Below are 26,218 nucleotides of genomic sequence, written 5' to 3'. Positions count from 1 at the left end.
GCAATACCATCTCTTTGCTACTCAACCCTCTTGCTCTTGAGTCTTCTATAAAACTACCTTTCATTGTTTGCATAGTCTTATCTTTTTTTTTTTTTTTTTTTTTTTTGCGGTACGCAGGCCTCTCACTGTTGTGGCCTCTCCCATTGCAGAGCACAGGCTCCGGACGCACAGGCTCAGCGGCCATGGTTCACGGCCCAGCCGCTCCGTGGCATGTGGGATCTTCCAGGACCGGGGCATGAACCTGTGTCCCCTGCATCGGCAGGTGAACTCTAAACCTCTGCGCCCCCAGGGAAGCCCTGCATAGTCTTATCTTTGTTTGGGCATTGTGTATGTCCTCTTTTGTTCCATACAAAGCACAGTATGTACAAATGAATGTTTCATCATGGTTTTTTTTTGGCTGCACTGCACGGCTTATGGGATCTCAGTTTCCTGATCAGGGATTGAACCTGGGCCATGGCAGTGAAAGCACCGAATCTGAACCACTAGACCAATAGGGAAGTCCCTAATCATGAATTTAGAGATGTGGCTGTCCTGCCAAGCAGGTGAGTGAAGTTACTGGGTCTGAAATAAAGTGATCACCTAGGTCTTTTAAAACTATATGGATTGTGGAATATGACTCAGGAGTAAAAAAGAATGAACTATTGATACAATTTGGATGGATCTCAAGGGCAGTATGCTGAGTGAAAAAAGCCAGCCTGAAAAGGTCACCTACTGCATGATTCCATCTATATAAATGACACAATTATTGAGATGAAGAAGAAATTAGTAGTTGCCAAGGGTTAGGAATGGTGTTGGGGTTAGCAGGGAGCAGGGAATGACTATAAAGCGGTAGCATGAGGGAGATCTTTGTGGTGATGAAATAGTTCTGTATCTTTATTGTGCTAGTGGTTACACAAGTCTACACACATAATGAATGACAGAATTATACACACACACACCCCAATATCAGTTTCCTGGGTTTTATATTGTACTGTAGTTGTGTAAAATATAACCATTGCTGGAAAGTGAGTGAAGGGCACATGGGGCTTCTCTGTATTATCTTAACTTTCTGTGAATCTATAATTATTTTGAAATAAGTTTTTTAAAATGTATGAACTTCTGCTTCCAGAAAGATGGAATAGGTGTACATTTCTCTATTCTTATTACTAAAACCCTGAACATTATATTAAAAAACAAGCATAAGAAACTCTGAAAGGTGGAGAGAAGAAGGCAGAACTGCTAGGGAACCTGGGACCCAAGGAAGAACACAGTGACCTGTCTGGATTTTCTTTTTGCCTCAAAGGTGCCAGACTTGGAGCTGAAGAAGCTGGTAACCAGGAAACTCCAATGGGCAACAGACAAAAAACTCCCCAAGAAAAGCCTGCTCCCTATAGCCAGAGGACCAGAAAAGAGGCAGCTTAGCAAGACAGAAAACTTTTAGACGATAACCACTCCACTCCAGCCAAACACCATAGAAAAAAACTTACCCTACCCCAACCCATGCCACAAAGGGCAAGTGGGGAGCTTACACTTCCACCCTTGTGAGGCTATAATGAAGTGCCCCAAGTTCCTGCCAGGGTGGTATCAGAGAAGAGCTGGGATTATCATTCTTATCTGGCAGTTACAAGGCATTGCCCCCTCTTGACTGATATAGTTTCAGAAGATGCTTAGTCAGGACTTTAAGGACTTTCAACAATGCCCAGTGGTGATGAGGCTGCACATACCCCCATGCCAGTGGAAGCCTTGTGGGGAGCAGTACCAACACTCTGTCACTGCCCACTGGAAAAGTATTAGCTGTGGCCTACTGGAAAGCCAGAACTTTCACTTTAGCCCAGCAGTAATGGGGAGCCCTTCCCTTGGGTGTCCAAGGAGGCTAATTGGGCAATCCTATCTCCACCTGATAGTAACAGGAGGGCACCTCCCCACTTCTGCCAGGCCATTGCAAGAAAAAGTCAGCAAAACAGAAGGTTTAAATAAGATCCAGAGTCTCAGAACATAATATGAAAATATCCAGGTTTCAATTTAAAGTCACTTATCATACCAAGAGCCAGGAAGATCTCAAACTGAATTTAAAAATGCAATCAATACATGTCAACACCAAGATGACAGAGATGCTAGAATTATTTGACAAAGATTTTAGAGCAGACATTATAAAAATGCTTCAATGAGCAATTAAGAACATGCTCAAAACAAAGGAAGAGATAGAAAATCTCAGCAAAGGGGACTTCCCTGGTGGTCCAGTGGTTAAGACTGCGCATTCCCAATGCAGGGGGCCCGGGTTCAATCCCTGGTCAGGGAACTAGATCCCACATGCTGCAACTAAGAGTTCGCATGCCGCAACTAAAAAAAGATCCCGTATACCACAAGGAGGATCCTGCATGCTGCAACTAAGACCCAGTGCAGCCAAATAAATAAATATTTTAAAAAAAATCTCAGCAAAGAAGTAGGAGGCAAAAAGAAGAACCAAATGGAAATTTTGGAACCCCCAAATAAGTAAAAAATTTCAGTGGATGGGTTCAACAGCAAACAATCAGGAACACGAAATAATCAGAACACTTGATAAAACAATAAAAATACCCAATCTGAACAACAGAAAATAGACTTACAAAAAAGAAAATGAACTGAGCTGTAGGGACCTGTGGGTCCCTGAAGATGTAATATTCATATTGTCAGAGTTCCAGGAGAGGAAAAGAGGAAAGAGCCAAAAAAAGTACTGGAACAAATAATGGTTGAAAACTTTCCAAAGGTTTGCAGTGGATGAAGTGAACCTCAACCAGGATAACTCAAAGAAATCTACACCAAGACACAGTCAAACTTCTGAAAACTAAAAACAAAAAATTTGAAAACACACAGAGAAAAATGACACCTTACTTTTGAGGGAAAACAATTTGAAGGACAGCAGTTTCTCATCAGAAACCATGGACACCAGAAGGAAGTGGCAAACAGTTTTCAAGTGCTGAAAGAGAAGACCTATCAGTCCAGAATTCTATATCCTATATAGTGAAAATAGTGTTTCAGGAATGAATGGGAAATAAGCCTGTTCTCCAATGAAGCACAACTAAGGGAATTTGTTGCCAGCAGATATACCCTAAAAGAAGGGCTAAAAAGTTCTCTAAACAGAAAGGAAACAATAAATGAATGAATCTCATAACATCAGGTAGGAAGGCTATGGTAAGCAAAAATATGGTTAAGTACAGTATACTTTTCTTGAGTTTTCTAAATTACGTTTGATGGTTGACGCAAAAATCACAACACTGATTAATGCAGCTCTAAACATATGTGGAGGAAATATTTAAGACAATTATACCTCCAGGAGAAAAAAGGAACATAAAGGGAGGTAAGGTTTCTATACTTCATTATGTCTGGTAAGTGGCAATACCAGTAGACTGTGATAAGGTTTGTATAAATAATGTAATACCTAGACAAACAAAAGCTGTACAACTATAAGCTATACACTCAAAAACACTATAGATTCCTTATTTCAAAACTTACTACAAGCCCATGAGCCACAACTACTGAGGCCACGTGCCACAACTTCTGAAGCCTGCGTGCCTAGAGCCTGTGCTCCACAACAAGAGAAGTCACCACAATGAGAAGACCGTGCACCACGGCAAAGAGTAGCCCGCGCTCGCCGTGTAACTTGAGAAAGCCTTCTCTCAGCAAAGAAGACCAAACACAGCCAAAAATAAATAAAATAAATTTATTACAAAAACCCCAAAAACTTACTACAAAGCTACACTCATCAAGACACTGTGTTACTGGCATAAGATTAGACATATAGATGAATGGAATAGAATTAAGAGTTCAGAAATAAACCCTTATATTGGCAATTGCTTTTCTATTATTATTATTATTATTATTATTTTACTTCCAGTTTTGAAATATAATTGACATAGAGCACTGTATAAGTTTTGGGTGTACAGTATAATGATTTGACTCACATACATTATGAAATGATGGCCACAATAAGTATAGTGAAGATCCATCCTTTCATAAACATACAAATTTGAAGAAATAGAAAAAATTTTTTTTCTTTGTGATGAGAACTCTTGGGATTTACTTTGTTAACAACTTCAATATAAAACATGCTGCAATGTTAATTATATTTATCATGTTGTACATTATATCCCTAGTATTTACTTATAACAAATTTGTACCTTTGACTGCCTTCATCCAATTCCCCATTCCCCCCGCAACCCCCCACCTCTGGTAACCACAAGTCTGATCTCTTTTTCTATGAGTTTGTTTCTGAAGTATAATTGACCTACAACCTATGTCAGTTCCTGGTACATGGCAACTGATTTTCACCAAGATAATTCAATAGGGAAAGAATATTCTTTTCAATGAATGATGCTAAGACAACTAGATATCCACGTGCAAAATAATGAAATTGTTTCCCTTCATCACACCATATACAAAAATTAGCTCAAAATGGATCATTTCAAGTAAATGTAAGGGCTAAAACTATACAACTTTTAGATGAAAACATACATGTAAATTTTCATGACTTTGGATTATGCAATGATTTCTTAGATACAACACAAAAAACACAGCAATAAAAGAAAGAAAGATAAATGATACCAAAATTAAAAATTTTTGTGCTTCGAAGTTTACAGTCAGGAAAATGAAAAGACAATGGGAGAAAATTTTTGCAAATAATATATCTGATAAGGGACTTGTATCTAGAGTACAAAAAGAACTATTGCAACTTGATAATAAAAAGACAGCCCAATTTAAAAATGGACAAGGGGGGGCTTCCCTGGTGGTGCAGCGGTTAGGAATCCGCCTGCCAATGCAGGGGACACTGGTTTGAGCCCTGGTCCGGGAAGATCCCACATGCCGCGGAGCAAGTGAGCCCGTGTGCCACAACTGCTGAGCCTGTGCTCTAGATCCCATGAGCCACAACTACTGAAGCCCGCATACCTAGAGCCCGTGCTCCGCAACAAGAGAAGCCACCCGATGAGAAGCCTGCGCACTGCAATGAAGAGTAGCCCCCACTCTCCACAACTAGAGAAAGCCCGTGCATGGCACCGAAGACCCAACACAGCCAAAAATAAATGAAAAAAAAAAAAAAAAGGACAAAGGATCTGAATAGACATTTCTCCAAAGAAGATTTACAAATGGGCTATAAGCACATGAAAAGGCATTCCACATTATTAGCCATCGAGGAAGTATACACAAATTCTTAACCAAATATTGACAAGTAGAATTCATCAATATATAAAAGTAATTATACACCATGTTTAAATGGGGTTTACTCTAGGGATGCAAGCTGGTTCAGTATTTGAAAAGTCAAACAATGTAATCCATCATGATAACAGGCTAAAAAATTACATAACATTAAATGCAGAAAAAGCCTTTGAAAAAAATTAAACATTTATTCCTTTAAAAAAATTAATTTATTGGCTGCACGTGGGCTTTCTCTAGTTGCAGTAAGCAGGGGCTACTCTTTGTTGCGGTGTGCAGGCTTCTCATTGTGGTGGCTCCTCTTTGTTGTGAACACAGGCTCTAGGCACACGGGCTGCAGTAGTTGTGGCATGTGGGCTCAGTGGTTGTGGCTTGCAGACTCTAGAGTGCAGGATGAGTAGTTGTGGCACATGGGCTTAGTTGCTCCACAGCATGTGGCATCTTCCCTGACCAGAGCTCAAACCCGTGTCCCCTGCATTGGCAGGCAGATTCTTAACCACTCTGCCACCAGGGAAGTCCCTATCCTTATTTTTTTTTTTTAAACACATCCTTTATTTATTTTTTAAGTATTTATTTATTTATTTGGCTCTGCCGGGTCTTAGTTGCTGCGTACAGGATCTTTAGTTGCGGCATGCAAACTCTTAGTTGCAGCATGTGGGATCTAGTTCCCTGACCAGGAATCGAACCCAGGCCCTCTGCATTGGAAGCGTGGAGCCTTAGTCACTGGACAGTTGGGGAAGTCCTTAAACATTTATTCTTGATAAAAACTCTCAGAAAAAATAGGAATAGAGGAGAACTTCATTAAGTTGAAAAGAGCACCTACAAAAAAATCTACAGTTAACATTATACTTAATGGTGAAAGACTGAATGAATGCTTTCCTCCTAAGTTTGGAAACAAAGAAAGGATGTCTGCTGTCACCAGTACTATTAAACAAAGTGCCAGGAGTGGTAGCCCACTCTATAAGGCAAGGAAAGGAAATAAAAGGGATTCATATCAGGAAGAAATATTCTGTACACTGAATGTATCAATATCAATATCTTGGTTGTGATATTGTACTAAAGTTTTGCAAGATGTTACCATTGGGGGGAACTGGGTAAAGGGTATAGGGATCTCTGTATTATTTCTTACTTTAACTGAATGTTAATCTACAATCATTTCAAAATGAAATGTTTAACCTTAAAAAAAATACAGATCGGCCCCAAATCCCTTTTGTTTTTATATGCTTTGCATTCTTAGCATTGCAGGGAAAGGTAAACACGATACTATTGGTGAGAGTATGAACTCTCCTATTCCGTGGTCCTTAGAAGGGCCATATTTTTTTAGAGCATGAGTTTTTGCTTTCAATAAAAATATCTAATTCATCAGGCATGATGAATCATCCAACAAGGATACTGAGTCTCTGAGCTTGAGGCAAGTTTTGTTTTACATAGCTAATGTCAGATATCCAGTCAGCTGCTGGGGTGCTCTAGGAAAAGGAGCAAGAAATGCAGAAATTGCCCTGAGGCCCCAGCAGGTGACAGCCGAATTGGGAAGGAGCTATTATGGTCAATAATCCTGGCAAGAAATCTCTACTTCCGTGGGGTCTATTGGTCCCTGGTATGTATTCTGGTGAGAAGTGGGCAGAGGAACAAATAATGATAGATTATGCAGTCTTGATGGAGGAAAATGGATAGTAGAGAACCCAGGCTGAGGATGATTTGTTCCCTTTTAAGAACATAATTTGGGGGCTTCCCTGGTGGCGCAGTGGTTAAGAATCCACCTGCCAATGCTAGGGACACGGGTTGGAGCCCGGGTCCGGGAAGATCCCACGTGCTATGGAGCAACTAAGTCCGTGCGCCAACAGCTACTGAGCCTGCACTCTAGAGCCCGCGTGCCACAACTACTGAAGCCTGCACAGCACAACTACTGAAGCCCATGCACCTAGAGCCCGTGCTCTGCAACAAGAGAAGCTACCGCAATGAGAAGCCCGCGCACCGCAACGAAGAGTAGCCCCCGCTCGCCGCAACTAGAGAAAGCCCGAGCGCAGCAACGAAGACCCAATGCAGCCAAAAATAAATAAAATGAAATAAATTAAAACAAAACAAAAACATAATTTGGGAAAGGGGTAACAGTTGTTTAGTGTAAGGGAATTGAATGGCTGAGGGACAGGGGAGGGGGGAGGCTTATCTTGATTTTTGTATTATGTTCATGTATTATCTATTTACAAGAATGAATAAACTTAAAATTAACCGGTGGCCAGATTTCCTATAAGCCTGTCTCGGAGAGTATTTTGCTTAGGTTTTTGCTTGACGATTTAAGTCCAGAAAACTGCCACCTTCCCACCTTTGCCTGAATCTACAGGTGTCCCCCGCATATAGGTTACACTTTTAAGTGTATGGACTGAGTGAGAGTAAGAACACTTGGGTTCTAGTCTTTTGTCTCACTATGTAGCTGTGACCTTCTGTAAGCTCTTTCAACTATTTCCCCTGGGCTTCAGTCTCCTTATTTGTAAAACAAAGTTGATCTCTAAAGCCCTTGGTCAAAGTTACTGCCTTATTTTCAGCTGCCCCCAGCATTTGAGAGTGGGTACCTCTGCAGTACATCTCATATGTGTTGAGTAAACATTATCCATTGGTTAACCAGGTAAAGGCTAAGAGGGGCACATAGAGGATGGCGAGGCGTCCCCCTCTCACTCTTCAGCACAAAGCAGCAGAGCGCAGTGGTTCTATGGGCCTGTGAGGTCCTTGAGACTACTTTTCACTCCCCAGCCCGATTCCTGCAGTACAGTTAGCTGGTGCTCAACAAATGAGTTAACGTGTGAGGGAAATGAATGAGAAGCGGACCAGGAGGTGTGGAATTATCTAGCTAATTCCTGCAAAAAATTACAGACACGCCGCCTTTCCCTGATGCTTCAAGGAGACTGCGGGGTGTGAACCTCCTGCAGTTCAGAGGCGAAGTCCTTCAGATCTCCATCGGCTTCAGACAGCGGGCGGGGCTGAGGGGAGTGAGCGAGCTCAGAGCTCGCCCGCCCCGCCCCTCGCCGCGCGCGCCCCCGCCGCCGCCGCGCGCCCCTCCCACAGCGCGCGCTCCGGGCAGCCGCGAGCCAGGCTGGAGGCGCGCGATCTCCTTGTCGCCGCGCGGGTGGGTGGGATCGTGGTGGAGCTCGGGGCGCCGGGGCAGGGGCGGGAGGGCGCCATGGCGGCAGCTGTGGCGGCGGCGTCCGGTCCCCGCGCCGCGGCGAGGTGAGGGGCCGCCTCTTCTCGGCGGCTGAGGAGAACATAGCTGCCCGCCTTCCTTCCACGCGGGCCGCGGCTCCGGCATGGCCGGGCTCATTAAGAAGCAGATCCTGAAGCACCTGTCCCGGTGAGAGCGCCAGCGCCGGCCCCAGCGGTCGCGGGCCCTTCCTCTCCCCCTTCGACCCTCCTCCCTGGCGCCGTGCTCCTGGCCGGCCTCCCTCTCCTCAGCCCGGGCCGGGACTCGGCGGCGATCCCCACCTCAACTCGAGCCGGATGGCCGCCTCCCCGCTCCGGTGGCCCCGAACGTTGTCACCACTCTGCTCTTCCCTGGCCCTGGGCCCTCCGGGACCCGGCGCCCCTGCCCTTGCGCGGGTGCCCAGGCTCTCCTCCCCAGCCTAACAGCCCCCGGTCCTCCCGACCCCAAGGGTCTCCTGACCGGCTGCGCGCACCCTCAGTTCCCACACCGCCGGGCAGGTCACCCCGTCCTCCCTTGCATGCCCCCTGGGCCCTCTGCCAGTCACTCCGTGGACCCTGCGGTTTCCATCCTTTCCTGCCCGCCCCGCTGTGTTTCCTCTCGGCTGAGGACCCGCTGCCCCTCCCTCGGGGCCGTCTGCCCGCCTCTTGACCCGCCCACCACCGCCACCCCGGCCTTCCTCTTCCTAGTTCTGCTCCGGGCTAGATCCTTCTTCCCCGGCCCCTTCTAAATAACCCTGTCACCCAGTCCCGCGTAACCCATATTCCGTTCAGATTCCCAACCCCGACACTGGTTTCGCCTTCCCAGAAGCACCCAGCTCCTCTTCATCGTCTGGCTGACCCTGTTGCATCACCCTTGAAAAAGCTAATCCTTGCACCCAGGGCCGTTCCTCTGATCTCCTTTCTCCTTCCTTTGCTTCTCTTCTCCTTATATAGACTAAATGGAGTAGGGCCATGAGAGTTGGGCATAAAGTTTCAACAACCTTCCCTTTAAGATGTGGAGGTTTTTTGACAGCCTGTGAAAAGAGCTAACGACGCCCACTTCTACTTTGCAGTCATTTATTAAGCAATGTGATGTCCCTCAAGTCATTTGGACCCGAGCCAGGTGATAGGCAAAACAATTCAGGTGTAATTGGGTGACTGCTGACCCCTGATTACGATTGCAGGTTGTCAGAACTGGTGTCCACAAAAATTGGAAGCTAGCCTTTCAGTTCGTTTTCACTCCTTATTCCAAGCGGGGCTTGGTGATACCTTAATACCTTTAGACAGCCGTTGTCTGTCACGTGGAGAGTGATCCAACCCTTGGCTCCACAGTGGTCAGTGGTTTTCAGGAGGTGCGAGTAGGGGGAGAAGCCAGTCACCATGGGACCCAAGACCTTGCACTCATGTGTCATTCCTGGTCTTCTCATTGCCTTGGTGAGTGGTGTGTGAGACACTATTCCTGTCACTGCATCTCCTTTTCTGGCAGACACTGGCCAATTTACTGTTACTTTGATTTTAGACTTTAATTTGTCATTAGATTCAGATACATCTTTTGGTTAATCACCACACCATGTTTTAAAAGTAAAAGCAGATTGGAGGCTGGAGCTGGAAAGTGCCTTTGGACCCTTTACTTGGTTAACTCCCTAGTATATTGTTTTTCAGGTAACATTCATTTGGGTGTTCCATAAATTTGGTTGTTCTGTGTAAAGACTTATGTGTAGGACTAATGATTGTGAAATGAGACAAAATTTAACTAAAGGAAAACCATTAATTTGAGTGAACACAGAATCAGAGAATTTTAAAGTTTAGAGATGACCTTACCTAACATAGCACTGTGTTTAAAAGCCCAGGCTCTTTCTGGTTTCTTTCTTTTTTTTTTTTTAAAGTCTTTATTGAGTTTGTTACAATATTGCTTCTATTTTATGTTTTGGTTCTTTGGCCCCAGTCATGGGGGATCCTAGCTCCCCCACCAGGGATCGAACCCTCACCCCTGCACTGGAAGGTGAAGTCTTAACCACAGGACCGCCAGGGAAGTCCTTTTGGTTTACTTTCTTTAACTGTAAAATGAGGATAATAATAGTATCTAACTCAAAGGGTTATTGTGAGGGTTATATGAGTTAATACACAAGGGCTTGGTACAGTGCCTAGCACATAGTAAGTGCTCAATAAAACATGAGATATGGCTATTTTGGGGGCCACAACTTGTGTGACAATTTGATATAAGCCATAGACTTCTCCAGAAAAATCCACATACACAAACAAGTAATTTTTTATGTAAGTTCCCTGGGGCGGGGGAGGGTTAAGAACCCCTTAAAGCACATGCCTTAACCCCATAAGGCATCTTGAGTGAATGCCCTGAATAATCCTTGACTAGTTCAATCTCTCATTTTATGGCTGAGGAAGGTAAAGCCTAGGAGGATAAATGACTTGCCTAAGTTGCAGTGGAAGGTAAGGTAGAGAAATAGAGGGAGTTCCCTGGCGGTCCAGTGGTCAGGACTCAGCGCTTTCACTGTCAAGGGCCCGGTTCAATCCCTAGTCCGGAAACTAGGATCCCACAAGCCCCATGGCCCGGCCAAAAAAAAAGGTAGAGAAATAGAACCCACCTTTCTAATTCTGGTATACTTTCCCCATAGGGCACTCATATTCTGTGCACCCTCTATGAAGATAGAGTTTTTAAAGAAAAATTTTAATAGTATATGCTGACACATTCAGTGAATCCTTAGTGAACAAAGTATCTCTTTTAGATGAATTAGGAATAGGTGTGACAGACATTGGGAGAAATTTCTTGTTTCCTCAGGGTTGTGTGGTTGACTGAGGAGGTGGGGGGAGAAGGTTATTCAGGGCTGCAATTTCAGGGCTCCTGGAAAAGTGCTAGGACATGGGTCTAACTGGGGGAAAGGTCAAACTCCTGAGGCCTTTCTGTTGGTTTAACTCGGAAAAGCTGCCTTAATCACATGTGACATTTGTGTCTTTGTATGGTCTCTACTACACGTACAGCCGGCCTGCCTGGAGGGGAACTATAGCTTCTGTGTCTTGCCAAACCTGATGGGGAAGGAGAGAGGAGAAGGGGTACTGGGTTACTATATTAAGTAAATATTTATAGGTGTTTAATAATTACTTGTTGATGATGACAGTGCCGCTTGACCTGGAAGAGTATCCTATAGCAGGAAGGATATCCCAGTGACTTGCATATTATTTTTAATTTTGGTCATGAAGTTTCAGGTACTGAAGTTTCTTGTTGGAATGCATCCTACTTGTTAGTAGAGTATTTTGGTAAACAAGATTTGAAGGAGGTGATGTTCAAGATACTTTTGTTAAGTGTCTTCTCTAGGCCAAGCACTGATCTGGGCACTGGGGATTCAGGAGGAAAGAAGTATAAATCTCTTCTAAGGGCTTTAACCTATGGTTTGGATAACTGCTGTTTAATACAAATAGCTTCAATGTACAGTATTCATTTAAATAAACCCAGGAGGAGACCTTTACTTAGAAACAAAAGTAATCATTTAAAAAATATCCAAAATTGATTTTTCACCGAATTAGATTATTCTTGTTTTAGAACACCTTAGCTAAGACCTTTTGTTATACAAGTAAGAAGAAATATGATAGATTGTAAAGTGAGTCGAGGGACTATGGCTCAGGAAAAGAGCGTTTTTTCTGGAGCCAGACAAGCTAGATTCACCTTCCAGCTCTGCCACTTAATGAACAGGGCAGCCTTTCTGAGCCTTAGTTTTCTTGTCTGTAAAGGATGAGAATAAGGAAGAATACTACGTGCTTTGCAGAATTTTTTGAGAATTGGGGATAAAGTATTTATTATAGTGCCTGGTGTGGAAGTAGCGTTTAATAAAGAGTAGCTATTATCACCTGGCCAGAGAATACACTTCCATGGTATGGGTGACAGCAACTAATCCAACTGGCTCTTTTAGAAACCCATCAGAAGTATGAATTATTTACTCAGAATGGCTGCGGGAAATGTGACCCCGAGTGACAAAGACATGGCTGATAGACATGATAGATATTTAAAAAACATAAGCATTAGGTGAAGTTCAGAGGCATAGAAGATTTCAGAGTCCTTTCAGAGAATAAGAGAGCCTGACTGAGCTCAGCCCTCTCCATTTCTGATCAGTGCCTCCACTCGTTTATACTCATCATCCTGGAGAGATCACTGGGCCAGCCTCTGGTGGACTGCTGGGAGCTGCAGGCTCAGAGAGGCTTGCCCTGCTTGCCCAGGGTCTGTTTAGGTGAAGGTTTCTAGGCCTAGTCTCAGCTTCCAGATCACGCCCCTTTATACTAGACTTTACTTATTGTCATCTTCATTTCCCCAATACTTATTTTGTGCATTTTCTGGCAACAGTGCAGTCATAGATGTATTTGTTTCCTTCCTCATCGTGTTGCGTTGCTTCAGAATAAGCGCTTTTGTTTACTTAGCAGATATTTAATAGTAATAGCCCACTGTGCGAATAAGCATTTTACACGTCTTATGATGAGTTAATCCTCAGACTAACCCTGTGAAGGAAACGTTAGGCCCATTTTATCGATGAAGAAATGAGGCACAGAGAAGTTAAATAACTTGCCCCAAATCATAACTAGTAAGTGATGGAACTGAGATTCTAGCGCAGTCACTCCCATTCCAGAGCCGGGCTCCTTTTTTTTTTTTTTAAAATGCCTTATTAATCATCTGTTTTATTTTATTTATTTTTTTAAATTTTATTTATTATTTATTTTTGGTTGCTTTGGGTCTTCGTTGCTGTGCGCGGGCTTTCTCTAGTTGCAGTGAGTGGGGGCTACTCTTTGTTGCAGTGCACGGGCTTCTCATTGCAGTGGCTTCTCTTGTTGCAGAGCATGGGCTCTAGGCACGCGGGCTTCAGAAGTTGCAGCACACAGGCTCAGTAGTTGCGGAGTGCAGGCTCTAGAGTGCAGGCTCAGTAGTGTGGCGCACGGGATTAGTTGCTCTGTGGCATGTGGGATCTTCCTGGACCAGGGATCGAACCCATGTCCCCTGCATTGGCAGGCAGATTCTTAACCACTGCACCACCAGGGAAGTCCCCAGAGCTGGGCTCCTTAATCACTCTGCTGCTCTAATGCTTCTCATCTACTGAACATACTCTTGCTGCCAGCACCCACGTGGAGGAAGAGAATATTACCAGCACCAAGAAACACCCTTGTGTCTCCTCCCATCAGTACCTCTACCAAAGGGTAGCCACTGTCCTGATTTCTAACAGCAAAGATTAGTTTTGTCTTTTTTTGTAATTTATATAAATGGAATCACAGAATGTATGCTTTCATGTCTGGCTTCTTTAGTTCAACATTATTTTTGTGAGGTTAATCTCTGTTGTATCGATTTGTAGATTTTTCATTTTCATTGCTGTCTAGTGTTCTATTATGTGAACATACCTAAATGAATTTATACATTTTACTATTGATGGACATTTGGATAGTTTCCCAGTTTAGGGCTATGCTGAATAGTGCTGTTAGAAACATTCTAGTACATGTCCTTTGGTGAACAAATGTATACATATTGGTTGGGGATATACCTAAGAGTGGAATTTCTGGGTTGTGGGATATGTATATGTGAAATTTTAATAGATATTACCAAACAGTTTTCCAAAGTGGCTGTACCAATTTGCACTTCCACCAGAAATGTATGAGAGTTCTGGTTGCTCTATATCCTTGCCAACACTTGGTATTTTTTATCTTTTTCATTTTAGTCATTCTTTGTTTAAATTATTATTATTTTTTTAAATTTTTAAATTTTTATTTTTTTAACATCTTTATTGGAGTATAGTTGCTTTACAATGGTGTGTTAGTTTCTGCTTTATAACAAAATGAGTCAGTTATACGTATACATATGTTCCCATATCTCTTCCCTCTTGCATCTCCCTCCCTCCCACCCTCCCTATCCCACCCCTCCAGGTGGTCACAAAGCACCGAGCTGATATCCCTGTGCTATGCGGCCGCTTCCCACTAGCTATCTACCTTACGTTTGGTAGTGTATATATGTCCATGCCTCTCTCTCGCTTTGTCACAGCTCACCTTTCCCCCTCCCCATATCCTCAAGTCCGTTCTCCAGTAGGTCTGTGTCTTTATTCCTGTCTTACCCCTAGGTTCTTCATGACATTTTAGTCATTCTGATGTGTATGTTTTGAAAATTTCTTTACTTCATCTGTGGTAAACCAGATGGCCACTTTATTTTTGCCTCTGTTTAATTTTCAAATTCTGATTTATTTGTAAATTTGAGTCACAAGCAAATGTCAGAACCTTGAAAACAGATCTTTTTGGAGAAATGTTCAAATTGGGAGGTTAAATGAAAATAATTAGGGTAATTTGTAACCATTAACCCATAACATTTCTTGCTTGGAATAGATGTGATGCTTTGCTCCCTGTCAAAATAACAGGATATATGATTTCACCCAGCTCAAGGGGAGGAATAGAGAACATACTTGGGAGCAGGAATGCTATTCTAACTAGACCAACTCTAATTCATAATATGTCCTACAGGGTCAGCTCCCCTAAGCTACTCTTACTTTCATAGCTCCTCAATCCACAGATACTCTGGAAGCTCCAAGTTTGTTTTTTATTTTCCAGAAGTGGTTTTTGTTGCAGTGGCAGTGAGGATGGGGCAGGGGTCTGGGCAGCAGGGGTCTGGGCAGTGGTATATGTGGGTCATTTGAAAGTTGGGGAGTTCTGAAATGTAGACAATCCAGATAGGGATGGGCTAAGTTCATTCAAGCTGACTTCCTCATGCCATCTGGTGTAGTGCTTTCCCAGGCAGAGCTGAAAATATGCATTTCCCTTTTCTAAGAGAAATCTGTTTTTCTTTCTTCTGTCTCTGTGTCTCTTTTTTTGAAATCTCTGTTTTTTAACCTGAGCAAAAGAAGGGGCTGCAGTGTTCAGGAACTCACTTCATTTGAGGAACTGGCTTGACAGAGGTAGAAAAGGGTTCTACTTCTAATAATATAGGAGTATCTTATATTGACCTAACCCTCCCTCAAGTAACAATTACGAACTCTGGGTAGTATGTAAAAAGCAACAACTGGAAGACTTTGGAAAGTGACCAAATGAGGCAGAAACTGACAGGGAACTTGAAAGATGGGAACTGCACTGGGTAAGATTCTCACTTATATAGCTTTTTGCCTGAGGACACTCCCCAGTTTGCATGGTGGGTGATGGCTAGCACTCAAGCAAAAGTCTGCAGTCTTACTAGCTTGGGGAGTCAGAGAGTAGAGTTCAGGGCTATAAGAGGGGCTGGAAAATGAGGGAATAAATCTCAGAAAGAAGGGAGCAGACTTCCCTGGTGGCACAGTGGTTGAGAGTCCGCCTGCCGATGCAGGGGACACGGGTTCGTGCCCCGGTCCAGGAAGATCCCACGTGCTGTGGAGCGGCTGGGCCCGTGAGCCATGGCCGCTGAGCCTGCGCGTCCGGAGCCCGTGCTCTGAAACGGGAGAGGCCACAGCAGTGAGAGGCCCGTGTAATGCAAAAAAAAAAAAAAAGAATCCGCCTGCCAGTGCAGGAGACATGGGTTCAATCCCTGGTCTGGGAAGATACCACATGCTGCGGAGCAACTAAGCCTGTGTGCCACAACTACTGAGCCTGCGCTCCGGAGCTTATGAGCCACAACTACTGAGCCCATGCACCGCAACTACTGAAGCCCACATGCCCTAGAGCCTGTGAGCCGCAACTACTGAGCCCACATGCTGCAACTACTGAAGCCGCATGCCTAGAGCCCATGCTCTGCAACAAGAGAAGCCACCGCAATGTTAAGCCTGCGCACTGCAACGAAGAGTAGCCCCCACTCGCTGCAACTAGAGAAAGCCCGTGTGCAGCAATGAAGACCCAATGCAGCCAAAAAGAAAAAAAAAGAATAAAGAGATTTGCAATTATAAAAAAAAAAAAAGAAGGGGAAGCCCTAAAATCTGCTTTAATCCTTGATATGCATGGGGGAAGACTCCATGGAGCCTGGAAAGGCAATGGTTGAAAGCTGAAAGAATTGAGCTGAGATTCAGCTTCTGTCCACCACAGGGAAGACAGAGTTTGGAGTATGAATCTAGCTGAGTTAATTGCCCAACAGAACAAAATTCTTCAAAGGAAGATTGACAGAATCCAGAATCTCAATAATGTCCAGTATACAATAATAAATGACTACATGTGTAATAAAGGAAAATGTGACTCATTGTCCAGAGAATGGCAGTCAGTAGAAATGACCCCAAGATGACTCAGATGTTGGAATTATCGGACAAGGACTTTAAAGCAAACTTGGTAGTAGTAAATAAACTTGGCAGTAATAAATATCAGACAAGGACTTTAAAGCAAACTTGATAACAAATGGAGAATGTGAGCAGAGAAATGGAAAGTATAAAAAGAATCAAATATAAAATCTAGAACTTAAAAGTACAGTATCTGAAATGAAATATTTATTGGACTTGCTCAACAGCAGATTGGAGATGGCTAAAGAAAGGGTCAGTGAACTTGAAAATAGAGTAGTAGGAATTATCTACTCTGAAGAACAGAAAAGATTGAAAAACAAAAACAGAGTCTCAGCCTATGGAACAATATTAAAATATGTGTAACTGGAGTCCTAGAAGGAGAGAAGAGAGGATAAGATACATGGCAGATTATACTTTCCAAAGATGGCTACAATATCTTTCACCTTACATGTTTTTCTCTTGGCCCTAGTGGCTTTCTTGTAACCAACTGAACGGGGGTGGAAGTGACATCCAAGCTACACGAAGCAACTACATGTAGGTGTGCAGTCAACAGTCCCAGCTGAGCCCAGCCTTTGAGACATTCCAGCTCAGGGCCCATCCATGTGAATGAAGAGGGCTCCAGGTGATCCCAGCTCCTAGCCATTCATCTCTTCCCAGATGAGGCCCCAGATATCATGAATCAGAGAAAAACAACCCTAGTTATCCCTTGAATGGATTTCTAATGCACGGAATGTGTGAGCTTAATAAAATGCTTACTGTTTTATGGCGCTAGGAGTACTTTGTTATGCTGCAGTAGATAACTAAAACAAGACAAAAAACTTCTGAATAATGGCTGACAACTAAATAATAAAAAAAATACAAGTAACCAATTTAAAAATGGGCAGAGTATCTGAATAGACATGGCCATAAATACATGAAAAGATGTTCAACATCATGAGACCATCAAGGAAATGCAAATCAAAACCACAATGGCTGGACAGGAATAGAGTCGCAGATGTAGAGAATGGACTTGAGGACAAAGGGAGGGGGAAGGGTAAGCTGGGATGAAGTGAGAGAGTGGCATGGACATATATACACTACCAAATGTAAAATAGGTAGCTAGTGGGAAACAGCCACATAGCACAGGGAAATCAGCTCGGTGCTTTGTAACCACCTAGAGGGGTGGGATAAGGAGGGTGGGAGGGAGACACAAGAGGCAGGAGATATGGGGATATATGTATATGTATAGCTGATTCACTTTGTTATAAATCAGAAACTAACATACCATTGTAAAGCAATTATACTCCAATAAAGATGTTTAAAAAACCCCCAAAAACCACAGTGGCTACTAGGATGGCTATAATGAAAAAGACAGATAATAACAAGTGATGGTGAGGATGTGGAGAAATTAGAACTCTCAAATACTGCTGGTAGGATTGCAAAATGGTACAACCACTTTGGAAAATAGGCAGTTCCTCAAAAAGTAAAACAGTTACTGTTTGACCCAGCAATTTTACTCCTAAGTGTATGTCTAACAGAAATAAAATTTGTAAGTCCACAAAAAAACTTGTATTTGCTTTTTTTTTTTGCGGTACGTGGGCCTCTCACTGATGTGGCCTCTCCTGTTGCGGAGCACAGGCTCCGGACGCACAGGCTCCGGACGCACAGGCTCAGCGGCCATGGCTCACAGGCCCAGCTGCTCCACGGCATGTGGGATCTTCCCGGACCGGGGCATGAACCCGTGTCCCCTGCATCGGCAGGCGGACTCTCAACCACTGTGCCACCAGGGAAGCCCAGTATTTGCTTTTTTAAAAAAATATATTTATTTTTTTATTTGGCTGTGCTGGGTCTTAGTTGCGGCACGTGGGATCTTTGTTGCAGCATGGGGAATCTTTAGTTGCAGCATGTGAACTTTTAGTTGAGGCATGTGGGATCTAGTTCCCTGACCAGGGATCAAACCCGGGCCCCCTGCATTGGGAATGCGCAGTCTTAACCACTGGACCACCAGGGAAGTCCTGTACTTGCATTTTCATAGTAGCATTATTCATAATATTCTCTAAGTGGAAATAACCCAGATATCTATCAACTGATGAATGGATAAACAAAATGTGACATATTCATGCAATGGAATATTCTTAGCTATAAAAAATAATGAAGTGCCAATTCATGTTACAACATAGATGAACTTTGAAAACAGTATGCTAAGTGAAAGAAGCTAGTCACAAGAGACCACATATTGTACGATTCCATTTATATTAAATGTCCAGAATAGGCAAATCTATAGAGACAAAAAATAGAATGACAGTTGTCTAGCTTTGGGAGGGATGGGGAGATTGGGGGTGATGGCTGCAGGGTATGGCTTTTTTTTCCTTGAGGGAGGTAGTGAAAATTGATTAAGCTTACGGTTGTACAACTATGTGAATATACTAAAAAAATTGTACATTTTAAATGCATGTATATATGGTATGTTAATAATATTTCAAAAGAGCTGTAACAGAGCGAGAGTGGGAGAAATAATGTCTAAAAATGTTCAAGCTTGGTGAAAAACAGATTTACTGAATCCAAGAAGCTCAGTAAACCCTAAGCAGGATAGATCCAAAGAAAACCACCCCAGGCACATCACAGTTACATTGCTGAAAACTAAAGATAAAGAGAAAAACTTGAAAGCAGCCAGAGAAAAATGCCTCATCACAGAAAGGAGAACATTGATATAAATTAATGGCTGACTTCTCATCCGTAAGAAAGAGGCAAGAAGACAATGGGATGATGTCTTTAAAATGCTTAAAGGAAGAAACTCAGCCTGGAATTCCATATCCAGCTAAAATGTCCTTTAAAAATGGAAGGTGAAAAAAAGACTATATTTATTTACTTATTTATGCATGCATGCATGCTGCATTGGGTCTTAGTTGTGGTACATGGGATCTTCCGTTGTGGCACATGGGCTTCTCTCTAGTTGAAGTGTACAGGCTCCAGAGTGCATGGGCTCTGTAGTTTGCAGCACACGGGCTCTCTCATTGAGGTGCATGAGCTCAGTAATTGTGGCACGGGGGCTTAGTTGCCCTGTGGCATGTGGGATCTTAGTTCCCTGACCAGGGATCGAACCCGGGTCCCCTGCATTGGAAGGCGGATTCTTTAGCACTGGACCACCAGGGAAGTCCCTGGACTAAGTGATTATTTAAGATCCCTTCTAGCTCTGAAATTCCGTGACTGCAAATCTAAGAATTCTCACTTCCCATCATTGTGGTACATGTAAAGATGTCTGAGAGCCTTTCTCTGTTGTCTCTTTGGCAGATTGCAGTTCTCTGGCAGAAATGAAACCTGATCAAAATCTGTTTTTCCATCTTGATTTCATCTTAGCTTCTATGCTCTGTAACAGTAACAGATGGCCAGAAAATGTTTTCCCACATTCTTGAAGTGGAATAAATAGCAGGCTTCCATTAGCCTTTTCAGCCACCCTTGGACTCAGTGATGTCATCCTCTATTAGGAGCACAAATGCTGAATGAAATTTGTACCAGGGGTTGTTGGATGGTTTCCGATTAGATCTCAGATCAGTGGTTTCTTTGGTTGAGTAGACCTCCACAAACCTCCCCCACGACTGGCCCCATGGGTCACCTTTTCACCTATTCTTTGTTATTATAAAATATGGACAAAATCAGTTGAGGAATTCTTACTGCATTTTTGTCTTTTTTTTTTTTTTTTTTTTTTCGTTACCCGGGCCTCTCACCGCTGCGGCCTCTCTCGCTGCGGAGCACAGGCTCCGGACTCGCAGGCCCAGCGGCCACGGCCCACGGGCCCAGCCGCTTCGCGGCACGCGGGATCCCCCCAGACCGGGGCACGAACCCGTGCTCCCTGCACCAGCAGGCGGACCCCCAACCACTGCGCCACCAGGGAAGCCCCTTACTGCATTTTTGAGAAGCTGGTAAGGTAATAGCCATTTTTTGTTGACTCCTAAAAGTAAATTGATAAATTAAAAAGCAAATCTATGTTATATCATTATTACTGTTATGGGAGAACAGCCTGTGGTGGTCCAGCATAACCCGCCCGTACTGTCAGCCGTCCTTAGAGCATAAGTAAAGAACTCTTGGTTTTGTGTGTTCAGTTTTTGATGATTACTTACTAACTTACTTGCATATTTGATCATAGAGCTGATGGCACAGTAACCTGTGTGGTCTCTTGTCAGTGTCTTGGTAGAGACTGGGCATTACTGCTGGTATGGTGGTGACTTAGCCCTGGGCATACTTAAGAAAGATTTTATTAATCTGATTTGTTTGGCGAAGTGCAGAAAAGTTTTTGATGGAGTTACACTATAACTTTACCCCCCCAAACAGATTTATTCTTCTTATACAGGTTAAGCAGTCCATGGTAGGTTGTAAAAGGGAAAAGATGTCCTCTAACCATTTCTGAGATAGCTTATAAATTCATTCTGTGCCAGATGTGTTTTAGAGGAACATATTACTGAGTGAAAATGTTACTAGAAGTAAGACAGTCCAGTAAGCAGAGCTGGGTTCATGCTTTTTCTCTGCCTCTTCCTGCCCTATCACCTTGGGCAAATGACTTCACATCTGAGCCTCATGTTCTTCCTCTTTATTTTTTTTAACATCTTTATTGGAGTATAATTGCTTTACAATGTTGTGTTAGTTTCTGCTGTATAACAAAGTGAATCAGCCATATGTATACATGTATCCCCATATCCCCTCCCTCTCCCACACCTCTAGGTGGTCACAAAGCACCGAGCTGATCTCCCTGTAGTATGCAGCTGCTTCCCACTAGCTATCTGTTTTACATTTGGTAGTGTATATATGTCAATGCTACTGTCTCAGTTGTTCCAATTTACCCTTCCCCCTCCTCGTGTCCTCAAGTCCATTCTCTATGTCTGCGTCTTTATTCCTGTCCTGCCCCTAGGTTCATCAGAACCATTGCTCTTCCTCTTTAAAATGGGGATAATGATGCATACCTCATTTGGGATATTGCGAAGACTAATTGAGATAATGTGTTTAAGTTCCTTTTCAGTGCCTGGTACAAAGTAAAATGTTGTCATACTTTCTTATTTTTTTAAGGCTTGAAAAAATGAAAAATGACATTTATTTTATATGGAACTGTAAATAGAGTTAGATTTTGCATAGAATACAGTAAAGAAGTTAGATGTATGCTACCTATTTAATACAGTCACTCTGAGAATGTCAGTGCTAATAAGCAGTGTAACTTATTCATTTTATTTGAAGTATGTTCCTCTTTTTTTCAGAGAGAAACATACTTGAAAAAGTACCTATTACTTTTTTTTCTTGAAAACAGCTTTTTATCAGAAGGAAAAGTAGCTTATCTTAGTGATTCTCAGCTGAGGTGGGGAGGTGGGGTCTTATCAGAATCTGTGCAGAGGAGAGGGGAGACACACAGTCCTCAAAACTAATTTTATGTCTTCAAAAATTATTATCTTTAAGACTAATTCTTCTGATGGATGCCCTGCCCCCATTTCTGAGCTGAGGCGGCTTCCCTGAATACTTAAAGAGTAAAGGAAGGGTTGCTGGGAGGAAATAATTGTACTAGCTTATTTTAGATACAAAAGGGGCTTGAAAAACAAAGCCTGCTGGTACCTAGTGGTTACAAATAACGTTGAGTTCTGTCTTCTGCTTTCCTTTCCTTCCTTCAGGACTGTGTTTCCTCCAGTTTACTCAGGGATGTGCACTGTATCTTCCTTTACTTTCAGTTGTTGTTGTTGTTGTTTGACATAGTGGAAGTGTTTAAGGTGTTCATTTTTCCCTTTCACACCCAGTACTGTTTCCTAGTAGGTGGCCCTTCTTTACAGGAAAAGAGGAATTCTCTTTCCCTCTGTGGCAAGTTAGTTTTCAGAGAATAGGAGCCATTATAGAAAACTTGTTCTTTTGGTTCCTAGAATAAAATTGATTCATACTCAGTAAATGTTGATTAATTTTTTTTAATGAATTAAAATCAGTAAAAGTATGTGTAAGGGTCTGGGATTTTATTTTATCCTATTTAGAAGCTAACAGCCTGCTGCAGTTCGTGGTTGCTGGCAGAGCATGAGGCTCCTGGGTCAGAGACAAAGGACTTTATTACTCATGGCCCAGCAAGCAGCATAAACACAGGTTTGCACTAGTTCCGCTTGCCCCCACAGGTCCCATGGGCGTGGTATGAACAGGCCCCGATGGATGCCTGTACATGTGTTGTAGGAGTGGAACATTGAGCTTGGGGAATCCATTGCTTTTATAGTACGTGGTACACAAGCCTGCTCTTTGCCCTGGAGGGGGACATTACTTCATCCCTCAAAACGCTTTGCAAACAGAATCCTGAGAAGTGGCCTGGGTAAGGAGCAGTCAGGGTCATGTGTTTTGTGTTTTTCTTACCCACCAAGACATGTAGGAGTGTGAGAGACCCATGGGAGGAGTAGCTCTCTCAACAGGAAGTTTATACAGTAGGTCGTTGATAGAAATCTTAGGTAGATTTATTGTGAAATACTTGCCATACTGAAAGGTATAGAGAGTGATATAATGAATAGCCATACAGTCACCTCCCAACTTGAGAAATAAGCATTGTCCATACAGGTGACACTTGCTGTGGTCCCCTCCTCTCGTCCCATGAGTAAGCATTTCCCTGAATTTGTTGTTATCATGCCAGTGCATTTCTGTGTACCTTTTAATATCATACAGTACTGTGTTTATAAACTTCTAAAAATTTTTTTACTATCATTTAAAATATTGTTACAGAGCCCTTTTACATAGTATTGGGTTGGCCAAACAGTTCGTTCATGTTTTCCATAACACTTTACTGAAAAACCCGAATGAACTTTTTGGCCAACCGATACCATGTTAGTCACTGTAGGGGAAAATTGTAAAGATAAAACTCTTGCCCGTCATGATGTTATGGTCCAAGGAAAACCACAAAGACTGAAAACATAGCTTAGTAAAAGGAAAGGATATGTGTGAAAAAAAAGCTGGTAAACAACATATAACTCTAAAGTCAGCTATTAGCATCTAATATATGTAAGGGCTAAGTATAGTTACTGATGGAAGGAGAAATGGAATTCATTATTGGGGTAGAAAATAGTGGCTATGTGAGGCAACAACAGTGAGAACTTATATGGGTGAGATTCATCTAGACAACTTGTCATACAGGAGAGGGGGTTACGTTGTGAGGCAATGGCCTTAAGTTGATCCAGCCAGAAAGATGAGAGAAGGGAGCTGGGAGTAGTCAGTCAACAGGGCAGTTAGCTACGAGGTATGTAGGCCCAGCATCCTGTCAGGGAACCATTTTATTAGGAGGGATGGCTAAGACTAAGCCCCTGATCAAAGGGCTCAACATCTAATTGTGCAGCAGTAGTTACACATGGGAAAATTAGAGGACACCCTAAGACCCTCTCTGATTATGACCTAAATGTGTGTTACAGATTCCAGGGATGTAGAAGGTACGAGTTTAATGTGAGTTCAAGCAGTTAGGGAAAGAAAGCCTCAGTGAGAAATCTGGAGTTGGACCTTGAATGGCAAATTGTGATAAGGGTGCTCCAGGAAAAGGAGTGGGTGGCAAGAGCACATGAGCAAAGACGAGACAGTGACTGTGGAAAAGGGAGAGGATGGGCCTATGTGCACTGTTTATGTCCAGGCCCCTTGATCTGTAGAGTTTCCCATGGCCTGGATTTTGCTGATTGCACACTTATGGTGCAGTTCAGCAGTTTTCCTCTGTATTTCCTGCAAATTAGCAGCTAGACCCAGTAGCGTGATGAGATTCAGGTTCAGTCCCTTTGGCAAGTCTGTAAGTGGTTGTGTGTTCTTTTGTCACATCAGTAAAGGTAGGTGTAAGGGTCTGGGGTTTTACTTTACCCTACTTAACAAGCCCATTATTAATCTGCTACTGTTTTATATTCTAACCTCATAGAGCTCCCTCTTCTGCTGTTTCAAATAGTGTTTAAAAAGTATAATGGCTTGCTTTCTGAGATATCCTGGTCTGTTACCCCCCAACACCCCCGCCCCACTTTTATTTGGACCATCTCTTTTCTTCATTTCTGTCTTGCTCAGTTTTGATTCCTCTCCCAGCAGTACCCGGTCCTAGGAAGGAGCCTTGGTTAGTTCCATGAGTTTATAGGGTTAGATTGCTTCAGCTCTTTTGGGCCCCTTGCCCCAAATCCCTCCAGTTTCAGTTGCTATTCTCAAATTGGCCTACATTGCTTTTTGCTGAGTACTTGGTTATCTTGGGATTCTTCTGTTCTCTGATCTGTCTGATGCCCTATTGTTTTCCTCTGTGTTGATCTGCACAGCTGCTTATAGAATTCATGTCTTGTGGCTGTTAATGTTTTTTCCCTGCCTGCTTGTGTATGAGGGTTTATGAGGATGCTTTATCTTCTAGTTTTGTTTTAAATGTTATCCATGGGTTTTTTAGTTGCTATCTAGTCCTGGTTTTATATGGAGATTCAGATATATCAAAAGGCTCTATTGCCACTGCTATAGCCATTTCTCCAGAATTCCCATTGTAGGTTCTTGAGTAGAAAGATGACACAGTCGAGACAGAATGAAATGTCTCACCTAACATCTTTTTAAAAAATAATTAATTAATTAATTTTTGGCTGCATTGGGTCTTCGTTGCTCTACATGGGGTTTCTCTAGTTGAGGCAGGTGGGGGCTACTCTTCATTGCGGTGAGGGGGCTTCTCATTGCGGTGGCTTCTCTTGTTGCGGAGCACGGGCTCTAGGTGCACGGGCTTCAGTAGTTGTGGCTCATGGGCTCTAGAGCACAGGCTCAGTAGTTGTGGCGCATGGGCTTAGTTGCTCCGTGCCATGTGGGATCTTCCCGGACCAGGGCTCAAACCCGTGTCCCCTGCATTGGCAGGTGGATTCTTAACCACTGCGCCACCAGGGAAGTCCTCACCTAACATCTTACGTGGCATAGAGACAGTGTGGCCATTAGTCCCCATTTGTTCTTTAACTTTCTCTTTTCTCTAAATTGAGAAGTGTTATTTGCTATAATGCCCATGTGCAGATTTCTGTGGAAATAATAGCTTCTTATCATCACTCTTTTCAGGTTCACTAAGAATCTTTCCCCGGACAAAATCAATTTGAGCACCCTGAAAGGGGAGGGTCAGCTGACCAACCTGGAGCTGGATGAAGAGGTTCTACAGAATGTGCTGGAGCTTCCCACCTGGTTAGCCATCACTCGGGTCTACTGCAACAGGGCCTCAATCCGGGTGAGAATGGGGGTCAGAGTACTGCTACTCTCTTTGGACAGCAGGCCTGCCTTCTTGAGGGGTGACTCCCACAGCCCTGAGTCTTTGCTTTCCTCTTTCAGATCCAGTGGACAAAGTTGAAGACACACCCAATTTGCTTGGTAATGGCCTTTCTTGATTGCAAGTAATCAAATGGGGATGGCCGGGGTAAGGTTTTAGAAGATCTGAGAGAAGATGGGGAGGAGCCCTGATGGGCTGTCCCTTTTGGGAGTGTGGGTTCTTCTGTCTGGCTTGCGAGCTTCTCTGTGAGACAGAGTGACTATTGTCTGGGCTTTTTCTGGAACTGCTGTGCAACATAGCAGTTAGCACTGAGACACAAGACCCTGGAGTCCTGAGTTGGTTTGGTTTTATTTTGATTTTTGTTTTTATTTTAAAACAAGTTTTGCTGCCCAGGTTCTACCTTTACATTTCCTTTGGACTCCTGACAGAGGAAAAATTAGAAGTTTAGTTCATGTTGACTGTTGGGTGATTATCA

The 26,218-nt window shown here is 43.1% G+C and overlaps 1 protein-coding gene across 1 annotated transcript in view; it reads left to right on the top strand.

Moving 5' to 3' along the window:
- The first annotated feature begins 8,327 nt into the window (after nucleotides 1-8,327).
- UHRF1BP1 (UHRF1 binding protein 1) overlaps nucleotides 8,328-26,218 on the top strand; it is a 54,142-nt gene continuing 36,251 nt past the window's right edge. The window contains exons 1-3 of the mRNA XM_029242553.1: nucleotides 8,328-8,509; nucleotides 25,542-25,704; nucleotides 25,806-25,844. Of these exons, the coding sequence (XP_029098386.1) occupies nucleotides 8,466-8,509; nucleotides 25,542-25,704; nucleotides 25,806-25,844 (246 nt within the window). The 5' untranslated portion in view covers nucleotides 8,328-8,465. The remainder of the gene's footprint in view (nucleotides 8,510-25,541; nucleotides 25,705-25,805; nucleotides 25,845-26,218) is intronic.

The sequence above is a fragment of the Monodon monoceros genome, unplaced genomic scaffold (genome assembly GCF_005190385.1).
Source record: "Monodon monoceros isolate NGI ecotype Baffin Bay Population unplaced genomic scaffold, NGI_Narwhal_1 Super_Scaffold_3, whole genome shotgun sequence".
Classification (NCBI taxonomy): domain Eukaryota; kingdom Metazoa; phylum Chordata; class Mammalia; order Artiodactyla; family Monodontidae; genus Monodon; species Monodon monoceros.
The sequence above is the reverse complement of the archived record's forward strand: the minus strand, read 5'-3'. Positions and strand labels throughout refer to the sequence as shown.